Consider the following 27,940-nt stretch of genomic DNA (forward strand, 5'->3'; position numbering starts at 1 on the left):
GACACTAAGAAAAAAGCGATATTCTACTTCCTTCTTCTTCTTTAGTTTAATGGTGATTTACATAACCTACTTAGAGAACATTTTAATGGTTGTGCAATAATTTTTTCAATCTTTTCATTTAATAAGTAATCTTTATTCACTTTTTAATATCGCATACATATTTTATTATAGAAATTATAGCATAGAAAACGTCCTGTTATAAAAATCAAAACAAAAACAGATCCATGTGTGAGATGACAGCAAAATAAATGCATATACAATAAACATTTAAACATCACCGCTTTATAATATTATATATATAACTGTAACTATATAACAAATTTAGTTACATTTATACAACTATATTAATTATATAACATGCATCTAAATACCTCTTAAGCAAACTAACCCTGCAAATAACCTGCTCCACTGGTTCCTGCAGTTATCAGCTTACTTACCCTTAAACATTCCTGGGTATGTCACATAACCTGCTTTTTTGAATACCCCCCTGGGAAAAAAGTTCCTGGGACAAATTTTGGTGAAAACAAGGCTTTGGTGTGCCTCTAGGAACAGGAAGCACTGACATAGAGAGCTGCTAATGACTGTACATTTGCTCATTTAGAACTGGGGGGTTTAATCAACATTAGAAAGGGTTAGAAGGTTACGCACAATTTTGATGGTCCACTTTAGACATTCTATTAACTTTGCAACTACATGTCAACTAACTCTCATTAGAGTATTAGTAGACTGTAGTAGACTGTTAGTTTATTGTTCGGGTTAGTAGAATAAGTTGACATGTAGTTACTCAGTTACATATAATCAGTAGACTGTCAGTTGGGAGCATCAAAATAAAGTGTTAGTAGATATTAAGCAGACAGTCTACTAATAATCTAATGACTGCTAGATGACATTTAGTTGCAAAGTTACTTAGAATGTAAAAGTTAGCAGAATGTCTAAAGCGGAATATCGAAATAAAGTGTTACCAGAAAAAAATGTTTGCACATAAGCACATGTTCTGAAGCCAGAAGAAAGTTTGCATGAGAACCTTGCAGACCTTGTTAATGAATGAAACCCACTGTACCATGTCAATGTGTATTACATGGTTTGCTTTCCTGTCTTGTCTAGTGTGGAGGGGAATATTCAAAACAGCGAGCCTGGCCCTTCCTTGGACACCAGCATAGGATATGGCCATGGCCCTGTCAGTCACAGTTCTTCCTTGAGTCCTGACCAGTTTGAAGGCTCAGTGTACAGCCACAGCATCCAGCCAGGCCCACAGCGCCCTCAGCGACCCAAACTACAACACTCTCAATCTATTCTCCGCAAGCAGGCAGAGGAGGAGGCCATCAAACGCTCACGCTCCCTCTCTGAAAGCTATGAGCTCTCCACAGACCTTCAGGACAAGAAGGTACAGTGTCATTGCAAATAAGTATTGGACCAGAAGTTTGAACTAACCTATATAACGGATTTTGTAGTTTCCATAGTCATGAGTATTACCAGTGTTGTGTGTGTTTCAAATAGACCTCATCTTGTTTAACTGTAAACACTATTGTTTAAATGGTTAACCCTAATCACTTTGTTATGATACCATCTAAATATATTTCCTTTCGCATATTTCCTGATTTTCCCAGGTGGAAATGCTTGAGCGGAAATATGGAGGCCGTTTCATAACCCGCCATGCTGCACGGACCATCCAGACAGCTTTCCGCCAATACCAAATGAACAAGAACTTTGAACGTCTCAGGAGTTCTATGTCGGAGAACCGCATGACCCGCAGGATTCTTTTATCCAACATGAGGATGCAGTTTTCCTTTGAAGGACCCGAGAAAGTCCACGGCTCTGTTTTTGAGGGGAAGCAAATGTCTCTCCTGGATGATACCAGCCAAGTGGGAGCCATGGTGCAGGCTGGAGAGAAGGTTCCTGTTATTTTGGAGGCCCCAGAACCTCAAAACGATTTAACAGATACAATCACAGAGCTAGAGGACACTTTCTCAAGGCAAGTAAAGTCATTGGCAGAGTCAATTGACGATGCACTGAACTGCCGTAGTCTACGCAGAGAGGAGATCCAGCCTGAACAAACAGTTTGTCAAGAGGGCCTGCAGCAGGAGGATGAGCTCCCTCAGCCTGATGAGCACCACAAACTGGATGAGATCTGTGACGTGACACTCTTTATCGATGAAGATGAGCTCTCTCCACTGGTTCAGCCTTCCTGCTCTATAGATCAGCCATCCAGCACCGAGTCTGAGCAGCGCACACAGTCCATCGGCTCCTCGCAAGAGTATTGGTCCATGGAGGCCAAGGATGACAAGTTGGACACGGACACTAGCTACAGGAGCACTCCATCCCTCGAATGCCAGGGGCATTCACAGCTCTGTATGGACTTACCCCTGTTGACCATTGAGCCTCCCAGTGACAGCTCAGCAGATACAAGCGATCGTTCTGAGCATAGTTTGGTCCAGCCACAAAATATTAATGAACAGACTGTTGCAGGACCACAGGCCATTCCCAAACACATCTCACATGGACTACCTCCTAGAGTTCCCTCGCTTTCTCTAGACGAAGAGCCACGTAGACCCCGACAGGTGGAGAGCCACCTGGCCACCAACGGCAACCGACAGAGCAAGACAGAATCAGAATTTTCAGATGGAGACAATGACAGTATCAACAGCAATTCAAATTCCATTGATACAATAAACTCAGAATCCTCATCTAGAGATAGTCTCAGCAAGCAGACCTACCACAAAGACACTCGCAACAGTTGGGACTCTCCAGCGTTCAGCAGTGATCTCATGCGCAAGAGACAGTACCGCATTGGCCTCAACCTCTTCAATAAGTATGTATTTCAATGACATTATACACAAAATACATATTTTATCACCAGAAGAACTGGGTATGAATGGCTCTGGTTTGAAGTGTGTATCATTTTTGTGTGAATGGGCTGAAATCTGTAATTGTAATAATATTTTTAAGACTTTTATAACCAATTCTGTTTAATTTTAGCATGAAATTTTAGCATTTTTAACAAAACTTGGCAAAACTTTGAACTTTCAAGAAATCACATTTTCAGAGTACCAGGCCTGTGACTGCCATATACATTGGATGACAACTTTCCTTAACCACTATTTCCTATTCAAGACATGTGATCGCTCAGTTTTAGTGAGCCTTTTAAGTTACACATTATAAATCAAGAAAACATTAGAATTTTTCTTTTTTAAGACATGTTGTGTGTCAACCCTGTTATATGTGTAAAATATTTCAGGGTTGATGATCAGAGGGGAATTCCAGAAAGTTTATTCAGAGTAAATGGATAACCTCACCTTTTGGTTCCAAAACCTGAGGTAACTTTCAGGGTATGTAAGTAGCTATAGCAACTTATTCTCTGAGCACAAACTGCTGCAGAACAGCTCATGTTCCAGGGTTAGTTTTCTTCAGAGATGTTCAGCGCATGATGAGGCTCCAGTGGGCATGACAGATTTCACACAATATTATATATTTCTAGTTATATATATATTTATATTTAATTATAAAGCACTATTATAACGCAATGTTTTACTCTAATTTATTTATTTAATTTAATTTTTTTCTCATCTCACACATCGTGGATCTGCACTCCAGGTTTTTTTTTTTTTTTTTTTTTTTTTTGCAATGGGATGATTTCTATATAATGTATTTCTATAATAAAAATACATTTGTGATACTTCTTACCTTACAAGAAATGTTAAACCAAAATGGCTAAAAATTTACAGGCATATTATCTTTGCAAGCACAGACTGTTTTTTTTTTTTTTTTGGTTCAAGCAATCTTTAAGTTAATAATTAGCATCAAACAAAGAATATAATTTTTGTTCACAATAATAAAAAAAACAACTGAATAACGATTAAAACATAAGATTAAAAAATTATTGCACGATTGACCCGTAGGTGGCGATATGCACTAAGAATGTAATTTGCCATTAAACAAAAGAAGAAAGAAGAATTATGGTGCACTTCTTTTTAGCATCCGTTTCCATGGTGACTCCAGAATGTCGAGAACTCGGGTTGAACGAACTTACTCCAGACCACAGTTTTGGAACCTGCATACCTCGAATAAGCAAGGTTTTGGTTAATCAACCAAGAGTTCAGGGTATATGTGACGGTAAGTTAACCTTGCTCTCTGGAATACCTCACAGTGATCAAAATGTGCAAAAAATGCTAAGAATGGTCTTAGTCAGTAAATGTTACTGCTTCACACTACATTTGCCAATGATATATTAAGAAAGACTGTAAGTGTCACGGTGCTCTGAGACTTGAGGTAGATCCAAGTGCAGCTTTATTTAGGGATATCCAAAAATCAATGTCATACAGCCGGGCAAAAGTCAAAAACCATGAAAAGTTTCCACGCAAAAAACAGAAAACAAAACTAACAAAGTGCTCAGACGTGCATGTAACAATAAACTAAACCTCGATGACAAAGACTGAAACAACTGGGTAGACAGACACTAATAACATGAGTGATAACAGCTGAGTGCAATGAGAGTAATGAGTCCGGGACAAGGGATTATGGGAAGTGAAGTCAAATATGGTGATGCAATCATCTAGGGTTGAGTGCCCTCAGGTGGCTAACCAGGGCACTCCAACTGGTGATCAAGACATTATCCCTTCTCTACGGAGCGGATGCCAGATGCTCCAACATGGCAAAAACACAAAACAAAAAATTTCAGGAGGGAGGTGGACTGGGGAGGACCAAGGGAAGGGATGGTGGACCAGGTCCGTGGAGGGGCAGAGGTACAAGGGACGAAGGCTTTGCAGGCGGCCAGGGCGGAACAGGCCAATCAGGTGGCCAGTGCAGGGAAGGCTGCCACCACAGCAGCGCAAACGGGCTTGAAGGCCCCCACAGAGAAGCAGATGACCACCACAGCCATGCAGACAGGCTTGAAGATCCCCATGGTGGAGCAGATGACCACCACAGTCATGCAGATGGTCTTGTAGACTACCACAGATGAGCAGACGACCACCACTGCAGTGTAGACATGCTTGAGGACCCCCATGGCGGATCAGGTGGATCTAGAGGCCAAAACAGCTGACTAGGAAAAACTGAAACATAAGGCACAGAGAAGTTGTGGGGGTGGCCAATAGGGCTGTAACAGGACAGGCAGGGAGCTCAGGAACGCCCTCCGAGGCATTGCCCAGAGTGACCTGGACTCACGGGCTAGAGCAGGGCGCTGGAGCAGACTCGAGGGCTGGAGCGGGCTCTTGAGCAGACTCCCCGGCTGGAGCGGACCAGGGACTGGCCTCTTTCTCCTTAACCTGCGCTTCCCAGTGTGATTCAGAAAGCCAGGGTTTTGACTCAATGAGGGAGGGATGGTGGGATGTTCTCTGCGTAAGGGTATAGGTTGACCTGGTATTGCCCATTGGCTATTATGGTGGAGATATCTGACGAAGCCTCAAAAATCCAGGATCTGAAGTCCATCCATCTCCCATAGAGGCAAAGGGTCATCAAGGCATTTATTAAAGATATCTTTAAGAGCAACATCATTATAATTCAGCCCCACCACCATGCTCAAAAAAGTCTGGGCAAAGTCTCCTACCTCTATCCCATGTTGGTGCAGCACAGTCAAAGCCCGAAGTCGAGCCATCCACTCCTTCTTAGTGGCCGGAGGAATAATCTGAATCCCCATACTGCTGGATCTGAAGTTGATCAAGGTTTATGTCATGGTGCTCTGAGACTTGAGATAGATCCAAGTGCAGCTTTATTTAGGGATATCCAAAATCAATGTCATACAGCCAGGCAAGAGTCAAAAACCATGAAAATAGTCCAGAAAAAAAACAGAAAACAAAACCAATATGGTGAGGCAATAGTCTGGGGTGGAGTGCCCTCACATGGCTAACATGACAGTTAGCCTTCAAATATGATGTCTGAAATATCAAAGCATTTCTTATATAAGTATGAAATGTCACAGCATAACAAGGTTGAACAGAAAGTGCAGGAACAAAATCTGCATTTGCCACAAAAAAAAAGCATTTTAGAAAAAATAGACAGTGAAATCATGATATTTCAGTGTCATTAAGGGGAAACTCAGTTACAATTAAATGTTTAATCTAAACTATGGCAATCAATACAATGTCATGGTGATTAAAAGAAAATGCGAATTAGCAGAAAAACCATTTAAAGGTGAAGCATGTAAGATTTGAAGTTGAAGTTTGGCCGTGGCTACTCTAGCACGTTGGGAGTTTGAAGACATGGCTACTGTAGCAGGTGGAGAGTTTGGCGTGGCTATTTTTTTGTGTATAAAGACCCAATTTATACTGTGAAAAATTTATATTAAGTTACATTGTCATGTTTTTTTACATGTTTTTATAGACTGTATTGTTAGATGCATTATTTATTTACTTATTGTAATCTAATTTTTATTTTATTTATTTTTATTTAAGAACTTTTATTCAAGAATCAAAGATGAATCAAATTACTATTTATTAAACAAAAAGAACTAATGAGCAAAGCATAACAGAACAGTCTAATTAGGGAGGGAAGGTGGGGACTCTGGAGGTGGATGAAGGGCAGAAAACAGGGAATGCTGGCAAGAGAAACCAGGGTGGCAGTGACAGGATGAAGGCTCGGGACAAAGGCTCAGGATGAAGACCCACGGCAGAGTCGAAGGAGGGAGCCATGGGGGAGACTTGGCCTGCAGACCTACACATACAGAGATGGAGCCGATGGATCTGGAGACCGAGCAACATGCATTAGAGGTGGAGCCAGGGTGCCAGAGGACTGAGGCGAAGCCGGTGGGACTGAGGACCAAAGCAGAGTTGAAGGGAAGGCACAGCCCGACGGAGACAAAGGGTTAGAGGAATGAAGCGCAGCTAAAGGTCTGGAAGTCTGTGGCGCAGGCAGAATGACAACTGACCAAGGCAGAGTGGGAGGGTCGTCATCAGCCATAGGGATGATGGTCCCAGGTGGAGCCAAAGGAGGAGCTAAGGTGGAGCCGATTGGTCGACGAGCCAAGGTGGAGTGAGGGGCTCGGTGACTGGAGGCGGACCCAGGGGATCCTTTTGCCAAGGTGGAGCTGGAGACTGGAAGACCCAAGGTAGATCCATGCTGCAGAGTAGAGTTAGAGGTGGAGCTGAGGGACTGAAGGGAAACAGTGGTGGCAGGGCAGAGGAACTGGCTGTTATAGGCAGAGGGGGTGGGAGAGAGAGGCTTGGCAGGATCTTTGGAGACACAAGAGACTCGGAGCTGAGCAGGACCAGAGGAAACACAGGAGACTTGGAGCTGGGTGGGACCAGCGGGGACACAGGAGACTTGAAGCTGGGTGGGACCAGCGGGGACACAGGAGACTTGGAGCTGGGCGGGAACAGTGGTGATGGGAATTTCTTCTTCCAAATCCTCATAATATTACGCAGAGGCCAGCTGCAGCTCAGCCTAAGTGGCAGGAGTGTGGGCAGGGCTCCATCCATCCCCTCGAACTCTATGGGCACAGACATAGCCAGCTAATGCACCTGGTCAGACATGCCACTGGGCTTTGGCTCCAGGGCAATGGTGCTCCATGTCTGCGGTGGGCTCTGGCATAGCCTACGGGCAGGGTGTTGGGGTGGCTGGCTGGGCTCTGGGTCCGGAGTGGGGCTGGTGATGTCCTCGTCAGTGAGGCAGATGGCGAACGGAGATCCGTTATTCACCAGCACCCACTGCACATAAGCGTCAAAATCTCCCTGAGGACCTTCCATGGGCAGGCGTGCCTTGGACTGCTCTTGCTGGAGTAATAAAAAAACACCCAGAGGCAGGCCAGGTCTAAAATTTTCAAAAAGACACATTTTTGGATTCAGCATACCGTGAGTAACCAAGGTTAATAAACTGAGAGTTCAGGGTATGTTTTATGGTAAAATAACCTTGCTTTCTGGAATACCCCCAGGAGTGCAAGCCATGTAGACAGCCTCAAATAGTTGTGGTGCATTATGTAAAAAAAATGTGCCATGTTTGGATATGTTGGATGGGTTTATTTATAAAAGAGACACTCACTAAATTGCTATCTCACAACAAATGGCAATACAGCAAACAGTATTCCTAATATGTTTTGTTCTCTAAAGTAGCTACTTTTACCTGTTGAGACATACCTACAACAAGCACCCATAAGCACCCATGTGATTGTGATGTTTGAGTTGGGGGAAGTGTGACATGCAAAAGGGGCGTTTGCAAAATATGCTTTCTGCTAAGTGATAAGAGTCACAGAAACTACATACTTTACCTTTAAAAAATAAAAAGTGTTTATAAAAATAAAATGAAAATATATATTTTTTAATATATATGTTTTTGCTGTCCAATTTCTCAATTAACTTCAGTAAGTACCCTGTTAATTCAGTAGTAAGTCAAGGAAACACAAAGGGCACTGAGAATGTTGCCATTGTACAAATAATGACAGAAATCAAAATGGAAACATGCTTGAGTAATTGTGTTTTTGTGTATATGGCGTTTAGCTGTTAGAGCAGCTCAACAAATGAAACCTTTCCTTTTTTAGAGGGAATTTCAGAAGTGCTGTCTTTGGTTAACTTCAACTGATCATCTGCTTTCAGAAAGCCAGAGAAGGGAATACAGTACCTAACGGAGAGGGGATTTATTCCTGACACACCCGTGGGCGTGGCCCACTTCCTGCTGCAGAGGAAAGGCTTGAGTAGACAGATGATTGGTGAATTTCTCGGAAACAGACAGAAACAGTTTAATAGGGATGTTTTAGAGTAAGTATTTGCATTTTTTTCATACTACTTAATACCCTTTTTGCTACCCATTGTGTTATTATTAGATAAATGTAGTTTTTCAAAGTGTCAACTGTTGTATGCCACAGGCATGTGTAGACATGACATTTGAAGTCATGTGTGTCTGTTGCAGCTGTGTGGTGGATGAGTTGGATTTCTCAGGGATGGAGCTGGATGAAGCTTTGCGGAAATTCCAGGCTCAAATCCGGGTTCAGGGGGAAGCACAGAAGGTGGAGCGCCTGATCGAGGCTTACAGGTGCTGTCACATCACGAAACATATATCTACTATACTGAACCTTCATTCAGTTTTTTATCTCTGAAATCATTATGAAGTAACTTAGAAATGACAAATAAACAAGGTAAAAAGATAATCAAACAGCCAAAGATGCTACAGCACTAATTGTAGAAAGATCATTTTCATTGCATTTGATTTTAGTGTGATTAACGAGATAGAATGATCTGTGGCGTGTCTTTGTTTAGCCAGCGCTACTGCATCTGTAATCCTGATGTGGTCCGTCAGTTCCGTAACCCTGACACCATCTTCATCCTGGCATTCGCCATTATCCTCCTCAACACAGACATGTACAGCCCCAACGTCAAGATGGAACGCAAGATGAAGCTTGAGGACTTCATCAAGAATCTACGAGGTTTTGATTGAAACACACTGTTGCTTTCACTCTATTAAATGAGCTGACATTCATATCCATTTATCATATCTGTTAAGGATGAGTCCATGGCTACAGCTCAGTTGGACATGATACATGATCACAGAAGAGTCCAAATAAGGAATGACATGACATGCCAATTCAGTAGCTGTAAACTGTGTTATAGTCTTGTATGTGTATGTTGAAAGGGGTTGATGATGGAGAGGACATCCCTCGGGAGATGCTGGTTGGGATTTACGAGCGGATCCAAAAGAAGGAGCTTAAAACAAATGATGACCATGTGTCTCAGGTGCAGAAGGTGGAGAAACTCATTGTGGGCAAGAAGCAAGTAAGTTCAACCCGGTCGTACTCTACGTTTATCATAATGCTGCTCTCTGTAGTCCATGAAACTGTACTAAAAGTTGCTAAAAGATAAGACTTCCCCAGATACTGCCCATGTAATTAATGAAGATACAGAGAGTCTGTCATAGCTTAAAGAGGTCTTATCATTTCTCAACAATGTTGATACCACAATTTTAAATCACGATTAGTGGATTGCATGATTCACCCATATAACTCTTGCATTACAGATGGGATCGCTTCACCATGGCCTTGGATGTGTAAGTATACATCATGATGTTTATGGCAAATCATTTGTTTGTGTGTGTGGTCCTGGTAAACCCTACATTATGGAGACAAAATGTCCCCAAAAAGAAGGCAATATCCAAAACCCTTGTCCTTGTGTGGACATTTTTTGGTCCCCATGAGAAAAACAGCTTGTAAATCATACTAAGTGATGTTTTTTGAAAATATAAAATGCAGAAAGTTTTCTCTGATGGGTAGGTTTAGGGGTAGGTTTCTGGGAGAGAATATACAGTCTGTACAGTATAATAATGGAAAGTCCACATAAAACATGGAATCCCAACATGTGTGGGTGTATGTGTAAATTTAGCTACATGTGGGGAGTAGCCAACAGTCCTCATGAAACGAATGGCTTAAAAACATACTTACAGGGGACATATCATGAAAATCAGACTTTTTCCGTGTTTGAGTGCTATAATCGATTCCCCAGTGCATCTGCCAACCCAGAAAACGTGAAAAAGGACAACCCAGTAATTTTGCTCAGATTTCGCTCCCCTAGAGACGTAGGAAGGGGAACTTATTATATCACCGGCCCTTAATCTGCACGTTTCCACCCATGGTGCCGCCATTTTGTTTTTGCAAGCGACAATGGTGTACCAGTTCTAACACCATGGCAAAAGTTCGAGCAAGGCATGTTAATTTCTGTCGTTGGCTGCATAGACGAGCACAGAACACTATTTAGAGTCTTGTTGGAACGTTGAAAGGAGCGTTTCTGTCTGATCAATATTTTGGCAAAAAATATTAGACCATTCACAGCATTTGATAGCAATCATAAATGTTAGCCTGGTGTGTATGGCTCTGTTTAGCAAACAGGTACACTATTGACAGTGGGTGTCCATACGAGTTTTGCACAAAAGATAAACGTGACGGCACATGCTAGTCGATGAGTTGAATCAACCCCACAGAAACTACATAAATTTATCCACTAACCATTCAGAAACATCCAGTTTCGTTCTAAAAGTTGTAACTTCTTCCTGAGTCTCTCCATCACTGTCTGACTCTGGTTTGAACAATGTAAGGCTGAACACTGTTACTGACAATTATATTACATATTGTGAAAAGGGGTATTATAGCTCCCCTTTAATGACTTTATAAAAATGCAAAAACAGTTTATCTGTGGGTTGCATTTACAGTAAGGGCATAGAAAATATCATAGTTCAGTATAAAAATAAATAGAGGTCAATGGAACGTCCCCACCATGCTAGAGAAATAAACATGTTTGTGTGTGTGTTGCAGGTGCTGTCTCAGGCTCATCGCAGGCTCGTGTGCTACTGCAGACTGTTTGAGGTCCCGGATCCAAACAGACTGCAAAAACTCGGCCAGCATCAGCGGGAGATCTTCCTGTTTAATGACCTCCTGGTGGTGAGAGAACGCAAAAATACACATAACAAATTACATCATGTTACAATGTCTATTAAAGATGATACAGATAATGTACAGATATGTGGCTATTGATCACTGTGATTGTTGCATTTTTGTGACAGGTTACCAAGATCTTCCAAAAGAAGAAAAATTCAGTGACATATAGTTTCAGGCAGTCTTTCTCTTTGTACGGGATGCAAGTGATGCTCTTTGAGAATCAGTGTAAGAAATACATACACAATCAGAAATGAATATGAAATACTACAAGAACTTTCTTCAGTGTCATTTAAAAATGAAGGAATCAGTTATCAATGTATTAATTCACCATAATGTAATATATATATATTATTCCTTCATTTCATGGCACTCTCAGTCCTGCATAATGCTGTGTGTACCATATGAATCCAGATAAATGTATAATTTATTTACTTTATATGAATTTTTATGGAGTAAAATGACATTTTCTTATTTTTCTCAGTCTATCCGAATGGTATCCGGCTGACTTCAGTCATTCCAGGTGCTGACTTCAAAGTCCTGATAAATTTCAATGCTCCCAACCCTCAGGACCGCAAGAAATTCACCAGCGACCTGCGAGAATCCATCGCTGAGGTCCAGGAAATGGAAAAGTACCGGATAGAGTGTAAACAGGCCTTTATTCTTCCTGACCCCCACCTTTACCAAACTAGGTTTTGTGAGCAGCCCTGTAGTTTTCAGACATCTCTGAGCATCATGCTCTTTACAGAGAATACCAACAGATGCATAATTATAGTTAAGGATTAAAGAGAGGAGAAACTGCAAAAATGACTCATATTTATGGTTATGATTTGACAACCATGGGCTCATAAACATATTTTCTGTTTTGCCGTAATGCTGTTACTTATTTTACATGCGACAAAGCCACCCAATCATATTAAACGTCATTTGCATGTTTAATTGTACAGGTCAGAGGCTACGTTCCACTGCGTTCCAATCTGGGCCACTTTGAAATGTGAAAATCAATTGGATATGCATTGTGACATTTTTACATTTATCCTAATTTCTTGCTTGGCTTCGATTCAAATATTTGATTGCAATTACGTGTTAGCGCATATTAACTTTGCCTTCATTTCTAATGGACATGCCAGGGTCATTTAGATTTTTATGGTTTAGTATGTTATGGGAAGAGAAATATGAAGTATGAGTATCCGCTAAAGCAAACAGCTCTAGTTTGTTGTCCATGTGGATATGTATGACATATGTATGAAATGTGTGTGTTTGAATGTTTGTAGCTGAGCTGGAGAAGCAGAAAGGGGTGGTCAGGCCCAGTATGTCTCAGAGCATGTCTGGATTAAAGAAAGAGACAGGAAATGGCACCATGGGCCGCACTAGTCTGGATGACACTTACGCCATGGGAGAGGGACTAAAGCGGAGTGCACTCAGCAGCTCCTTGCGTGATCTTTCTGAAGCAGGTGAGTTCACTGTATCTGATGTACTTATGTGCAGCACAACCAGAATGTAAATATACTGTATATTGGTAAATATGAACAAAACTGACTGTTAAAATTTGTTTTTGCAATTTCTTCTCTTAGTCTTTCATTCAAAATATTCACAATAAGTCAAATAATTGAAAGCAATTATCTTAAAATAATTATTGCTTGTGGACTCTGTTCTTCAGCTCAACCTGCAGGTTTATCTTATGGGGTTTGGGGCGGGGACTGCCGTGTTCTTGTTCTACTCCAATTCATTTTTTGAAATTTAAACATTTAAATGGTGACGTGACGGATTTATTCAAACAACTGAGGTGTTTTCCGTAGAGATGGATGACTTCATATTTAGTGCCCAATGAAACAGACTTGTCACTTAAGTGTTCCTGATCACTAAGGTGAACTTAAAAACATACCGTATGAATGGGAATATACTTCAGGTAGATTTTTACTCATCAGAATTTGTATGGATTCCCAATAATTGTAGAATACATGTATTATATTGCATTGACTTTAATTAAAAGATAGATTTCTGTGAATATTTTGAAAGAAAGACTAAGAAGAAAAATTGCAAAAACAAATTTTGCTCATATTTACCAAGGGTGCCAATATTTGTGGAGCCCACTATGTTATGTTTTTGTTTGATTCCCTATGTAGAATGATATTCTTGAAGTTCAGCTTAAACATAATATTTTCACATATCAATATATTATAAATAACATTTTGAGTTTCACTGGTACAATTAGATGACTGCAGAATGATGGGTCCTACAGGGTTTGCAGTTCTTATTCACAGAACAAAGAATGTTGGCAAGCAAAAGTTCAGCCGTGGTGTGAATAGGTCCATAGGAATCCACTGTTTGTATTCTAAATCTTTTTTCAATATTTGTGTCAGAGCTCTTGGGGGTCCACAGAAAGTGGAGCAAGGGTCAGTCACAATCCTGCTCAACCGACGTATTCTTAAAATAATATTCTGGTTTCAATACAAATTATACTCAATTGACAGCGTTTGTGGCATATTGATTGCCACAAAAAGAAAAAAAATCTGTTCAAAGTTTTAAGGTTTATGTTGTATAGGGTTTATAAGTTGTCAAAATGTGGAATAACTTTGCTCAAGTGCTGTAGTGATTTTACACTAAAATAATCTTAACACGCATGGTTTCTTGTTGCTGTACTATTGAAAAAAATGAGTATTTTAACGTTTACAATTTGAACCTATTCACTTTCATTTGAAGCTGCGTTTACACCGTCAGCTCATGGCCGTTCCTAGTGCTTCCGCTCAAATGTTGTTGATAGACTGCACATCTGGACATATCTTTAAAAAAATAAAATGACAGATGTTATATATTTTTGGTAAAGCTAAGATATCATTCTAATTTGACGAGGAATTAGTTTCCATTTCACTACAAACTAGCATTCTGCCTTCAGAGACGGCTGTTATATATACTACAGCAGTGCTAGTGCATTAAATCATCAAGTAGATGAATAATTCATAAATATACAATTTCATGAGGTCACACGTACATGTAATCAGATAGAGTAAAGTACACTCTAAAAAATGCTGGGTTAAAAACAATCCAAGTTGGGTTGAAAATGGGCAAACCCAGCGCTTGGGTTAAGTGTTTGCCCGACGTGCTGGGCAGTTTTATTTAACCCAACTATTGTTTAAAAATTACTATATGGCTGGCTTAAAATGAACCCAAAATTAAAAGTCAGAAATATAATTACTATAGGCAACAATAATCAAAAGGTGAACATTTATTAATAAGCAATTTAATAAATGTTTATTGTTTTATTATTATTCATTAAACTTTTTAATAAATGTTAATTTCAAACATATTTTGGGTTCATTTTAAGCAAACAATACAGTCATTTTTAAACAATTGTTGAGTTAAATAAAACTACCCAGCAGGTTGGGACAAACATTTAACCTTGGGTTGTTTTGTAACCCAGCATTTTTTTTTTAGAGTGTATGCCCTATATTTGGCATGCTGTCCAAGGGGAGGGTTTCAAGCTCGGAATTTGAGCCGACCCCAGAGTTCGCTCAACAATGCTATTGTAGCTGACACTATGGGAAAACCCCCAGGTTTGACAGTTGTCTGAAGCCCATATAGATTCACACTAATTCATTGGCTGATGGTGCTGTCACTGCCCTCTGAAGCAGAGTGTCACCAATGCTGTAAAAGTAAGTGCTCGCGCCATCATCCCTCAGATTTTTGTTTTTCAGGAAGATGGTTTATCTGCCTGTGCTTTGAATTATTGGATTCATCATTTTTCAGCAACCCCATGGTATATGTTGGGCCCCACATATTGAGTTGGGTTGTTAATTTTCCCCTTTTGGGTTGAACATAATGTTGTGGTTACCACAAGGTGTGTTCTCTTGGTGCATGTTTGGCCCCTTATACTGAGTCACGTCCGCCATGTTCTACATTTCGGACGACTATACCTGTGCATTTTTTTACAGTTTTCTCACTTGTGCTTTATGCAACAATGCCCTCGGAGGAGATGTACTGTATTTTACATGACTATAGTGTTGTGGTTACAACAGGGAGATGTTTGCACATAGATAGTTGTGTTCAAGTCTAGAAGATCTCTAGTATTCTCTCCAGTTTTGGCCATGCCCACTTCACTTCATTGGAGTGCTCCCCATAACAGTTGGTTTTCGGGAGGCTCCTGTATTGAGGCAGGAATTAATTCCTTGTTAGAGAAAGGAGCCATAGAGGAAATGCCTCCTTTCCAAAAGGAATCTGATTTGACAGTTGATATTTTCTGGTCCCGAAATTGTGGTTTGCAACTGATCTTGGACTTGAATCTGATGAATTTGATCTGAAGGATGCATATTTACAAACAAACAAACACACCTGAAGTAGCTAATCAAGGTGTTCAGGTTTATTTGAACATTACAGGCAGGAGTATTGGAGCAGGGTTGAAACGGAAGTCTGCAGGAAGGTCACTCTCCAGTAGCAGGGTTGGTCTAGAGACAAAGGGAGAACCTCATGTTTGCTTCAGGCAACGCTTACCAGTTCAAGGTTGTTCCTTTTGACCTAGCCTTGATGCCTCGTATGTTCACAAAAAATATGGATGCCACTCTGGCTCCATTGAGGCTCTAGGGTGCCTGGGTGTTCAATAACTTTGATGATTGGCTGATTCTAGTGTATTCGGAGGAGTGGGTATTTTGACATCAAGACTTACTTCTCGATAATGTACACAGGCTAGGTTTGTTTTCATGCACGATGCAGGCAGAATTGCCTGAATCAGTTCAGAGCAGGGCAAGAGATCCGTCACAAACTGTTGTGGCAGCATCCTTGGTGATACCATTGTGTACCATTAGACCTACTCCATGTGAGGCCATTTTAATGGTGGATAAACAGCTTAAGAGTTCATCCCTATTGGCATGCTCACCACAGACACAAAGTTATACACATATGCTATCAAACAAGTTTGTATGTTCACAAAAAATATGGATGCCACTACTGTTACAGTAGAAACATCCCCAGTTTGATTCAGGGTGTTTGGTTAGGCAAAATTTGCTGCAACAAGAGAATAACAACAGACAGGTAGCAGTTTGAAGCAGGAGTTTTGTCACTGAGGGTGGTACACATGTACACAGGTTTGCCATCTCATTCCACCACAGAGGAAAAGAGAGGGTGAAGGTTCTGGAAAGCAACTTTGTACTTTTTTTGTCAAGTAACCACCAGGCCACGCTTGTTCACTGACTGTAAATGACAAGATAGGAATATATACTTGTAGGAGTGGAGTGAGACTGGGACATGTTAAGGGTCATTTGAGAAAATTAGGCAAACATTCAACATGCTGAGTGCACTGATGATGAGACATCATTGTGAAAATGATTGGTGGATAAAGTCACAAAATTGCTGAACTGATTCATTCTGATACGTTAAAAAGTTTTCACTAACAGTAAATGTAGATCTACATTTTTTTTGGCCAAATTAAAACTGTTCCTTGGAATTGTTACTACTGAACCAGGCAGGGGGGCAGCAAAAGTGCTTCTTGTTTTTAACCATTCACTGAGCAATGTGTCTTCTTATGCGTATTTGCTAATACTGGCAGCCATGTTGATAGTGACCCAGAAGGTTCAAAAAGTTTCAGCTTGCTCTGTGTTTACATCCGTTTTGTGGCACTTAGAGAGGAGGGATGTTACATCTCTAATTTATGCTACTGCATGTCTTGGACAGGCAAGCATGGGTGCCGTACCAGTGCAGGATCTCTAGACCACAGTATGGAAGTAAGTAGGCAGTGGGTAGTAATTATTTTATTTAATAACATGTAATGCTCATTTCTTTGCACATACTGTGCTTCATGAGTCAAACGTTCATTCTTTTCTTTCTTGTAACTTATTTATTGATGCCTAACCCGCCTGCCTGCTCACGCGCATGCATGAACTGCTCGCCTACTGAAACTAGGGCTTGTGCAGATGGTAAGAAAGAGCTGACGCCTATGTTTAAGCATGCATGTTTTTTCAAACAATCTGATGATGGCTTCTTGATGTTCCTTTAATTCACTTGTGTCTGTTAGATGGTTTATGAACTTCACATATACAGACACAGAGTGAAGCTTCTTTTTTACTCAAGTTTCTCATCTTTAGTCAGTGCCTGGTGTCAAGCAGGGCTGGTGCCACAGGAGGGGAGGGCCATGAGGGGGCGTCGCCTGGACTATCCTTAGACTATTTAAAAAAACACCATTGCCAAGTGCATAGGCTTTCTAGTATTAATATTATTAGGCTACTATAGCAACATTTTAGTTAAGGACGGTCTATTTCACAAAGTCACATTTACACATCACTACTGAGTAGGGTAAAGGTATGATAAAATATTTGTTGTTTAGAGCAGGGGTCTCCAAACTCAGTCCTGGAGGGCCACTGTCCTGCAGAGTTTAACTCCAACTTGCCTCAACACACCTACCTGGAAATTTTTACTATGCCTAATTAGATCATGTTTAGCTGGTTCAGGTGTGTTTAATTGGTGTTGGAACTAAACTCTGCAGGACAGTGGCCCTCCAGGACCAAGTTTGGAGACCCCTGGTTTAGAGGGCTAGATAATTGGTCATAGTTAGTCAAAAGCAGACAATTAATTACTTTTGCTGGTGGTAGTATAATGGTAATCTGTCTGTATTCATGGTTAAACCACTGAAATTGTGTATCAAAGACGTTTTATATCTTGTGGTCTAAAACGTGTTTATTTTCAAATACATTGGTCTTGACAATTTTCCTTTGTTTTATGTAGTAATATTATTCAATGCTCTGCCATTTGTATTTGCTCATTACCTTTTAGTTTCATAGTTGTATTAGCGACAGGTTTGTTTACAGTCCAAAAATGTGAATAGGCCACAAATATTCTTCTAGCTGAGGATACATTGTGTTACGGCATCGCACTCTTTCTTTACGTCATCCCCCCTCTGCAGTTCTCCACTGGCGCCAGCCCTGCCTGCAAGTCTCATCATGCTGATTGGAACTTTGAACACTGCGTCAGATCATTAAAAATGTGGATTTCAATTTTGTATTGTTCATTATATTTCATTCTGTCATTTTGACAGGTGGATGGTTTGAGTTGGCCTATTGATTCAAAGTGGATTGCTGCTTAGTTCTTCTTACTTCATCCATTCAAAATATCTAACATTGGGAATCAAACAATGTAATCTTCTGTCAAAGATAAAGAAATAAGACAGCTGAATGCCTGAAGTACTGCTCACTCCAAAGAGCAATGCGTTTTTGCAGCTCTGCATGTCAAAGATCTCTTCTTCCTACCTGGGTGCATGTGCGAGATTCAAGATTGTTAGATTGAACAATTTTGATATGAATGTTCTACAGCACATCTTCTTTTGATTTCTCCTCTACAAAAGGATTACAGCAAATGCAGACATCTGTCTAATGTTTACATCTTGTGTCTGTTGATTAACTCTTTCCCAGCCATTATACGGTAGGGGGCGCTGTTATGTATCTTCTGAAAAGGAACAGAATCTCCAGATCAAAACACAGGGTGAAGAAGAAGCAAAAGCATGTAAAAAAAAACTTGACCATCAAACATCTAATGATGTTTTATTAACAAAGTTTGGGAGCAGTATGTTCAGATAATGAACCTAATTAGCATGAGAGGAGGTATATATATACACAACCTACCTCTACCCTACAACAGTTTTCCAGCATTTGGCCCTGTCCGATTACTATCATGAAAGAAAATAAAATTCTTTCCCTCTGATAACGAGTTCTCACTTCTCCTCGGATCCTCCACTGCAACCTGCTGGCCCCAGGATCACTCACTCTCTGCCTGGTTCTGCCTCTGAGCCCCAGGCTTGAGCACCTGCTCCAAAGGGGGCCTGCACACCAAGATGCCGAAGACTACCATCACCCCCACCGGTGACACATCCGCCACACTCCCCGCCATCTTATTATACTTTGGCCATCTCTCCCATTGAAAAATGGACAGTATTAGGATTGAGGCAAGCGCTGATCAACTCAGACATGCAGTTCTCACAGAGAATGAATAAAGCCCGGTCCTGTCGTGGCACCGTACGAAGCAATGCCCGAGCCCGTCATGCTGAATGTCACCAGTGGTGGTGCTCTGCTCCCACCCAGCGAGTCAAATCACTTAATTGATTACACCAATTTTTCAGTCATTCTCAAGAACACAGATCAAAATCTTCTCGTGTTCTGTCCTGTGTTTCAGTCACTACACCAAAATAGTTTGCTCAGTGTTCCCCCCTAGACAGCACAAATTAAACAATGATCATATGAGCTTAAGAAACTGACATATATATACTATTTAAACCCGAAACACACTGGCTGAAAAATGAAAAGGCTGCAATTCTACTGCAGGCTGCTGGCTCCAGAGGTCGATACAACCCCAACCCTTGTACCTCACTATCCTGAGCTGATCTTCCCATAAATCACCCACTAAAACTACTTCTTGATGAATCGCTTGGCGCTATCCTCAAAGCCGTTTTCCCCAGAACCCTCCAATAATACCTGACAGCTTGGAGAGTTTTTAAGACATTCCATATCATGTATAAAATGCTGTTTCCTGATTTTTCCCTGCTCTCCATTTCATCATTTATTTGTTATCTTAATAGCATCAAAGGCCTCCAAACTAGTTCCATTAGAGGATACTTAAGTGGAATCCAATTCCTTCATAAATGAATTTATAGCATAACCTCCCCTGAAATAAACAATGTGCAGACCTCACTCCTTATGAAAGGTATTCAAAGATCCTACCCTCCCTACCCAGATGTTAGACAACCCATAATTCTGGACATACTGACTAGATGTATCTCCACCCTTCAATCAGGCTATCACTCCACAAATACCGCAAACAAAGCAGAGATTAAGCTAAAAATGCCACTTCATTTACAACTTCGATCTCTCGTAACCTATTCAGCTGTACCACTGTCTTGTCTCTCTTAAACTTCAGAAGCTCTCAAGTCAAATCCCCATCCAACCTAAGATGACTCCGACCACCCTGTCACACGTTTTTGGTTCCAAAAACACCTGTAAAAAAATTCTCATCCAATCCAGCTGACAATTTTTTCAGTCACTCATTTCGAATAGGGGCAGCAACCACAGCTGCCCAAAAAGCTCTTACATCATTCGCCTGCTAGCGAGGCTCACCCATCTGATGCCGTGAGCTGCAGGCTCCTCTCAGATGCTTAAAAAAAACAAAAAAAATTCTCATTCAGCCAGGTGTCCAGTCACGCATTCTGCATAGGGACAGTAACTACAGCAGCCCAAAAAGGCCTCTCCCAGTCCCAGATCCAAATTCTTGGTAAATGCTCATCAGATGTTTTCAAAAGTTTTATCAGGTCTAATCAGTTCCATATCAAAAAAGCCCATCAAACCCTCATCAGCTAACCAGTCCAGTTTTGTGAAACTTCAAATCCACCATATCTGCCCTATCCAAACTCCACCGTTCTCAGCATACCAAACTTAAATAATAACAGCATCTGTGGGCTCCCAGGTTCGAATGCTGTGGGGGCTCCCTGTTAGCGGGCTCCATCAATTACATCCGCAAAGTGCCAGTTGAGCCCTCCCATTCGGTTGCAGTGAGAGTTCTCCCATTTGTGCCACTGGGCGCCCCTCTTTGAGTTGCAGCATGGGCTCCCAATTCGGAGGCAGTGATGCCTTGAGTGGTTAGTTCCTGTCGGATGCTGTGTGAGCCGTCCCATTCGTGCAGTTAAAAGATCTGCTTCCCCCGTTTAACCACTGGTGGGGCCGACCCATCTGATACTGTGAGCGGCTAGTTCTATTCCAATGCTGCGGGCATTTAAAAAAAAAAAAAAATCATGTGGAACTTGTTTGTTAGCCAATGGGGCTCATCTCTCTGATGCTGTGATCTACAGGCTCCTGTCGGATGTTGTGGGAGGCCTTCCGGTTGAAACGGCCATGCTTTCCCCTTTCAGCATTGAACTCCCATCAGATGCTACGTGGGCCTTGCGGTTAAAATGACGTGCACCTCATTTGTCAGCCGGTAGGGCCCACCCGTCCAACTCTGAGCTATTCCCGTCAGATGCTGCGTGGGCCCTCCCGGTTGAGTGACCAGGCTCCTTCCCGCAAATATTTCCTATTCCATCCAAAGATGGGGGGAGTACTTTGGGTTCAGGCCAAATTCTGAGCTTGGAGCCCTCCCCTTTGGACAGCATACCAAATGTGCACACTTTTCTATATCTGATTATATGTTAGGTTATGATTTGGCAAAGGCTGGTGATTATTTTATGCGCAGCTTGTCAGAGCTGTACAGCTTTGTGATCAGTAGTAAATGTTTCTTCATCTGAAAGCCAGAGGGCGCTTTTGCGCAGAAACTACAAATATGCCCTGCTGTAGAAGTAGATAACACACGTCATTCCAGGAAATCCCTATGGGAATTAGTGATGGGAAGTTCGACTCATTTTACCGAAAAATCAGAAAAATGAACAAATCTTTTTTCGAGTCATTTCGTTCATTTCATTCATTTTAGCAAAATGTTATTAAAATGTTATGTGTTACTTCCCCAACACATCTACTACTGACACAAACGTTGATCACACTACAAACAATACAAAACTACAATGCTATAAGATACAGAAAAGATTAATTAATTCTAATACTTCAGTTTATGATAAGCTCACCTCACCTCTTGTCTGACAAGTCTTCAGGTTTAAGTCATTCCTTAATCACGTGACAGGCAGCCCCATATGCTAAACCAATGCAGTCTGAGCCGGAAAGAGAATTGATTAGTTCATGAGTCTTTCGGGTTTTTGAGTCGTTCCTAATCATGTGACAGACCCATATGCTATTTCTGACATTAATCACGACTCAAAAACCCAAAAGACTCATGAAATTAACTAATCAAGTCTCTTTCCGGCTCAGACTGCATTGACTGAAATAGATGATCTACTACTAGCAGTACAGAACCTATTGAATATTGTGCATGCGCGACTGAACGAATCAGCCCCCGAGACGACTCGTTCTTCCCGAGTCACATTAAGATTTGTTCAAAATGAACGAATCATTCAAGAACGACACATTACTGATGGGAATCACACTATGGCTGTAGCTGAATAAACTGAAGATTGAAACACTTTGATTGATTAAACATGACTAATAAACACACAACTGCCTTATTTTGTGTAAGAAGCCACATCATCTCACAGAAGGATGCTCAACACTAAGCCAAACCGTTTAAGCACGATATCAATGTTCTTTTCCTAATCGTGCGATTAATCGTGCAGCCCTATGTAAGGGTGAACTCATGAAACAGAATCTAAATCTGTTGATGGACTCAATCTTCTCCATCTAGGTTTTGATCATCGTTCTGAATCTCATCCGGATAAAGTTTTTGACAAAAACATGATTTTCTCAGCTTTTAGTTCAAAATATTTTATGAAACTTACCCACATTCAATTGTTGATAAAAACAGAAAGCATCAAGCTAGTTTTTTCTTTTTTTTTGCATGTCCAGATATTCCTACAACAAAATATTCTAGGTTCCGTGAAAGTTTTGTGAAAATGATAAAAATGCCAGTGCTGGCTGGCAAAATAAAAAAATAAAAAAATGCTGGTGGGGAAAGAGTTAAAATATGAATTCTCTTTGCAGTCTTGCTGTGTTTGAATTATCTGAATATAGTGAAAGTATAAAAAGTATTAAATTCCTTATATATAAATTGAAGTAATATGTATAGGTCCTACCTTAAGAGGTTTGTAAAGCAATGAGACATTGTGGGATTCCTAGCATGAGATCTACCAAACAGAGATGCCACCCCTGCTGAAAAGAGGGTTGAAAGATTGGGGGGGGGAAAGGCACCTCACAATTGAAATTATATAAAAAGCTGCAATGAAAGAATGTCTTTAAACTCTTTAAAGTTACATTTTATAAGAAAATGAATACCAACACTTTGAAGGACAGTCTCCAATTTTCTACACTCAGTTTCCTGTGAAATGTAAGCATGCATGGTAAGACGCTCATGGGAATCCTGGCCAGAGTTCCCAAAGTGTCAGCTGCTAACACAGCATTGAAGTGTCTGATCTAAAAGGGAACTTTTATTAATGCCTGTGGAGAAAATGAATATGAAAATACAGATCAGCAAACCAAAGCTTCTCTAGAAGGGGCAGTCACATCTGTATTTCAGTATATTTTGTATATCTGTACTGTACATTTCCAGTTCAAAATGCAGTTGACTGTAAGCTGAATGGCTTTAAATGTTGTTAATGTTTGGTCCACATCTCTTTCCTTGCAGGACTCCATCTTTAGTGGTCCTCCTCTGAGCCAGAGAGAACCTTCCTTCCGGGAGCATCTGTTTCCTGACAGACACGGTGCTCCAAACTCCTCCTCCTCCCTCCTCGGGTCACTGTCTGGCAGCACTCGGGTCAAGCGCTCTGTCATGGGCAGCCCGCCACCTCTCCCTCCCCATCCCACCCTCATACTCCACACGCCACATCCGTTCAACCTGCACCACACCGCCCAGCCTCACGCACACCACTCACAGCAATGTCGCTTCCCCCAGAAGCCTCCGCACTATCACCCTCTAGCACGCGGCCAGCGTGGCCGCTATCTCTTCAGACAGCTTTCACAGTCCCTGCGCAGTAACCTTCAGCACACAGATCAGCACATGATCAGCAAACACTGCGCCCTCAGCACGCTGGTCTGAGCTTAACTTTAAACGGACACTCGATGAGCAAAACTCAGCCATACCAGCCAAACCCAAGCAGTTCGGAAGGAGTGACGCATGTGCAGAAACAATATCTGTCTTTCATACTTTTAGCATTCTGCCTACGGGTGAAGGACACAAGATTATAATTAAGCAATCATATTTTGCATAAAGAAAATAAAGGACCATTACGATCTATTGCATTGTGACCAGTGTTAGGTAAGATACTCTAAAAAAAGTAATCAATTACTAGCTACTAATTACTACGGAAGAGGATTAGGGCCAAGCAATAATGAAAAAATAAAACCATCTCGAGAATAGAGTTGTTAAATTTCGAGAAAAAAGTCGTTAAATTTAGAGAAAAAAGTCTAAATAAAATGTTGAGAATAAACTCATTAAATTATGAGAAAAAAGTCATTAAATTCTGAGAACAAATTCTCAACATTTTATCTCGACTTTTTCCGATTTTAATTTCTCGTAATTTAACGAATTTGTTCTTGTAATTTAACGACTTTTTTCTCATAATTTAATGAATTTATTCTCAACATTTTATCTTGACTTTTTTCTCGAAATTTAATGACATTTTTCTCATAATTTAACGAATTTGTTCTCGTGATTTAATGATTTTATTCTCAACATTTTATCTCGACTTTTTTCTCTAAATTTAACGACATTTTTCTCGTAATTTAACAAATTTTTTCTCATAATTTAACGACTTTTTTCTCATTATTTAATGAGGTTATTCTCAACATTTTATCTCGACTTTTTTCTCAAAATTTAACGTCATTTTTCTCATAATTTAACGAATTTGCTCTCATAATTTAACACCTTTTTTTTCGTAATTTAACGACTTTATTCTCAACATTTTATCTCAACTTTTTTTTCTAAATTTAACAACTTTAATCTCGAGATGGTTTTATTTTTTTATTATTGCTTGGCCCTAATCCTTTTCCGTAAATTACTTCTTCAACAAATCCCATATCAATACAAGGACAGACATGAAACTGCTCTTTCAATTCTTTCAAATAAATAATATGAAATTGCATAATTTATTCTTGAAATTAAGTATTTAAAGGTAGAAGGTTACATTAAAAACATGAATTTTAACATTAAATGTTAAATTGTACTGTTAAATCCACTATTGTTTTATATAGAATTGTGCTATAGAGTATAATGCAATTACATCAAAAGGAACTAATTCAATTACAGGAAAAATCAAGAGTATTCCCTTACTTTACATTTTCAGGGGAAGAGTAATTAATTTACAGTAATGCATTGAACCCAACACTGATTGTGACATATTTTCATGACACGTTGCACATTTATTATTATTATTATTTATTTATTTTTGGTAACACTTCATTTCAGTGGTCCACTTTAGATATTCCACTGACTAGAAGTAACTTTGCAACTACATGCCAACTAACTCTCATTAGAGTACTTGTAGACTGCTAGGTTTAGGTTAGTAGAATAAGTTATGTAGTTATAAAGTTACTTATAGTCAGTAGAATAAATATTATCATGCTGTATAAATATTTTTCAATTCAAATAATACATTTTTTCCACACTGCAGTAATATAATTCTAATAGGATTCACAAAATGTTTCTTTTTTGAGAATTGAATAAGTGTGCAAACTTGTGCTTAGAATATCAATCTACAAATAATCTTAATGGTCCTAAAATCAGGCTTTGTTGCCTTTATGCAAAATATTTTCTTGCAAGGTTTTTTGCTGATCTCGATGGGTTTTGTTAGATTCACCCCACAGAAGATATAAACACAAACAATGAAATAGTAGGTTTGCCTAGGTTTTTGCGACTGATATTCATTCAGACTAGCAGAATGACAGAGTAGATGTTCTAATGCTGTATTTGTTGTAGATGACAGCTCTATATGTTGTCTAACAATCATAAATCAACGTGCCAATGACCATTGCACCCGTCAGCTGTGTGTTTGTGTGTAGTATAGTAGTACAGTAGTGCAACTCAAACCATTGTAAGCAAAAAGCGATGTTATAGAACAATGTAAAAAAAATGTTTTCAGAACTTTTTAAGAACAATATCTTGGTCAGTTTGAGTCAAAGTCATATGTAAAGGAGTATGCTAATAGAAACCTTCCATTGTGACCCGATATAAGCTGATTTTGAAGCACAAACTTTGAGCTGCTAGTACAGCGTCACATGATCTCACAGACTGATAGTAAGGGTTTTGAGGAGATGTTAAAATATGTTTGCATGCCTTTAACTGGAGCTAGATTTTTTAAAAGAACTTTTTTGGATTTTTTCCCCATATTTTTCTTTTCCTTTGGAGTTATGCACAGGACTTCTGAGGGCCAGTGACTGGATTATTTTTCTATCTATTAAAGATTGCTCTTGTTTCTTCATAAGTGCAATATGTTGGTCATGATGACTAAAGCATTACTTCAGCATAGTGGCGTGTAGATTCTCATCAAACGAGTGTTTTCCATCGAATGCGACGTCAAAGTGATCGGCTAGGCTTTAACTGTGATATGTTATTGATGTTGTTCTTGGGTGTTTATTTATTATAGAAAATAAACCAGTGTTACCATGGCAATGAAGTGCAATCATGTAAAAAGTACTTTTGTTTTTTTACTTTAACCAGGAGATTGTTTCAGGTGAATATTCTGCTATATTATGCAAGCGTCTATATGTTTAGAGGAATGTATATCTATAGAAATGAACGTCTGGTCTGTGAAATGAAGCATTCTGGTCAGATATATAAGCTGAAAACTGAAGAACACTTTTTCATGTTTTTTCAGTATCACAGTTTTGTAATCATGTTTTCATGACCCCAAACCAAAGCATTAGGTTTTCTTTTGAACATATCACATATATTGAGTGCAATATTCATTCTGGTGTACTAAAGTCGACATGAAACCAAAACTCACCCGGTTTACTTTCTAAAGATGTTCCTGGTCTTATTGTGTGCGATTCATTCAAAGAAAGAAAAAAAAAAAGTTTTAATATTGAGTTTCACTCACAATTAAAGGATTAGTCCACTTTCAAATAAAATGTTCCTGATAATTTATTCACCCCCATGTCATCCAAGATGTTCATGTCTTTCTTTCTTTAGTCGAAAAGAAATTAAGGTTTTTGATGAAAACATTCCAGGATTTTTCTCCTTATAGTGAACTTCAATGGACTCCACTGTTGAAGGTCAAAATTACAGTTTCAGTGCAGCTTCAAAGGGCTTTAAACGATACCAGACGAGGAATAAGGGCCTTATCTAGCGAAACGATCGGTCATTTTCAAAAAAAAAAAAAAAATTAATGTATATGCTTTATATAAACAACTGATCGGAAAATGGATATGGAAAAAATGGAACTGGTGCTGCGTTCGTTCTGTAAGTAGAATAGGGAAGGTGTAGGACATACAGCGTAAGCTTTTTGAAGAATACGAAAGTGCGGTTTTGGTGGAACCACTTGGAAGGCGATCATTTGTTTATATAAAGCATATACATTTTTTTTTTTTTTTTCGAAAATGACCAATCGTTTAGCTAGATAAGACCCTTATTCCTCGTCTGTTACTGTTTAAAGCTCTTTGAAGCTGCACTGAAACTAATTTTGACCTTCAACCGTCTGGAGGCCATTGAAGTCCACTATAAGGAGAATAATCCTGGAATGTTTTCATCAAAATCCTTAATTTCTTTTCAACTGAAGAAAGAAAGACATGAACATCTTGGATGACATGGGGGTGAGTAAATTATCAGGAAAAATTTATTTGAAAGTGAACTAATCCTTTAAAGTAGTAAAATAGGTTTGTGAACGTCATTTCATGTTGACTTTAACAGGAAATTTAAGCTCTGTATTTATAATATTATTCAAACTAACACTTTCCAAAGATTTTTTTTCTGCATAAAATGTTAATAACTTAATAATAATCTGATTGACAGGTGAGACCCCAACAATGTGCACTGAAGGTTCAAAAGCAAAACACAGCCTGAACTCTTTATTTCACTTTCTGATACTGTATATTTTTATTC

The 27,940-nt window shown here is 39.8% G+C and overlaps 1 protein-coding gene across 8 annotated transcripts in view; it reads left to right on the forward strand.

The window, feature by feature from the left end:
* The window catches only part of iqsec1a (IQ motif and Sec7 domain ArfGEF 1a), a 53,032-nt gene extending 26,046 nt beyond the window's left edge, over nucleotides 1-26,986 (forward strand). For all 8 annotated transcript variants that reach the window (XM_067372207.1, XM_067372203.1, XM_067372201.1 and 5 more), the window contains 12 exons: nucleotides 1,105-1,384; nucleotides 1,608-2,809; nucleotides 8,520-8,681; nucleotides 8,833-8,955; nucleotides 9,180-9,346; nucleotides 9,553-9,692; nucleotides 9,934-9,963; nucleotides 11,222-11,347; nucleotides 11,470-11,569; nucleotides 11,826-11,987; nucleotides 12,616-12,795; nucleotides 23,531-26,986. In XM_067372207.1, the coding sequence (XP_067228308.1) occupies nucleotides 1,614-2,809; nucleotides 8,520-8,681; nucleotides 8,833-8,955; nucleotides 9,180-9,346; nucleotides 9,553-9,692; nucleotides 9,934-9,963; nucleotides 11,222-11,347; nucleotides 11,470-11,569; nucleotides 11,826-11,987; nucleotides 12,616-12,795; nucleotides 23,531-23,544 (2,400 nt within the window). In that variant the 5' untranslated portion in view covers nucleotides 1,105-1,384; nucleotides 1,608-1,613 and the 3' untranslated portion in view covers nucleotides 23,545-26,986. The remainder of the gene's footprint in view (nucleotides 1-1,104; nucleotides 1,385-1,607; nucleotides 2,810-8,519; nucleotides 8,682-8,832; nucleotides 8,956-9,179; nucleotides 9,347-9,552; nucleotides 9,693-9,933; nucleotides 9,964-11,221; nucleotides 11,348-11,469; nucleotides 11,570-11,825; nucleotides 11,988-12,615; nucleotides 12,796-23,530) is intronic.
* The last annotated feature ends 954 nt before the right edge of the window (nucleotides 26,987-27,940 follow it).

The sequence above is a fragment of the Chanodichthys erythropterus genome, chromosome 20 (assembly GCF_024489055.1).
Source record: "Chanodichthys erythropterus isolate Z2021 chromosome 20, ASM2448905v1, whole genome shotgun sequence".
In the NCBI taxonomy this organism is placed as follows: domain Eukaryota; kingdom Metazoa; phylum Chordata; class Actinopteri; order Cypriniformes; family Xenocyprididae; genus Chanodichthys; species Chanodichthys erythropterus.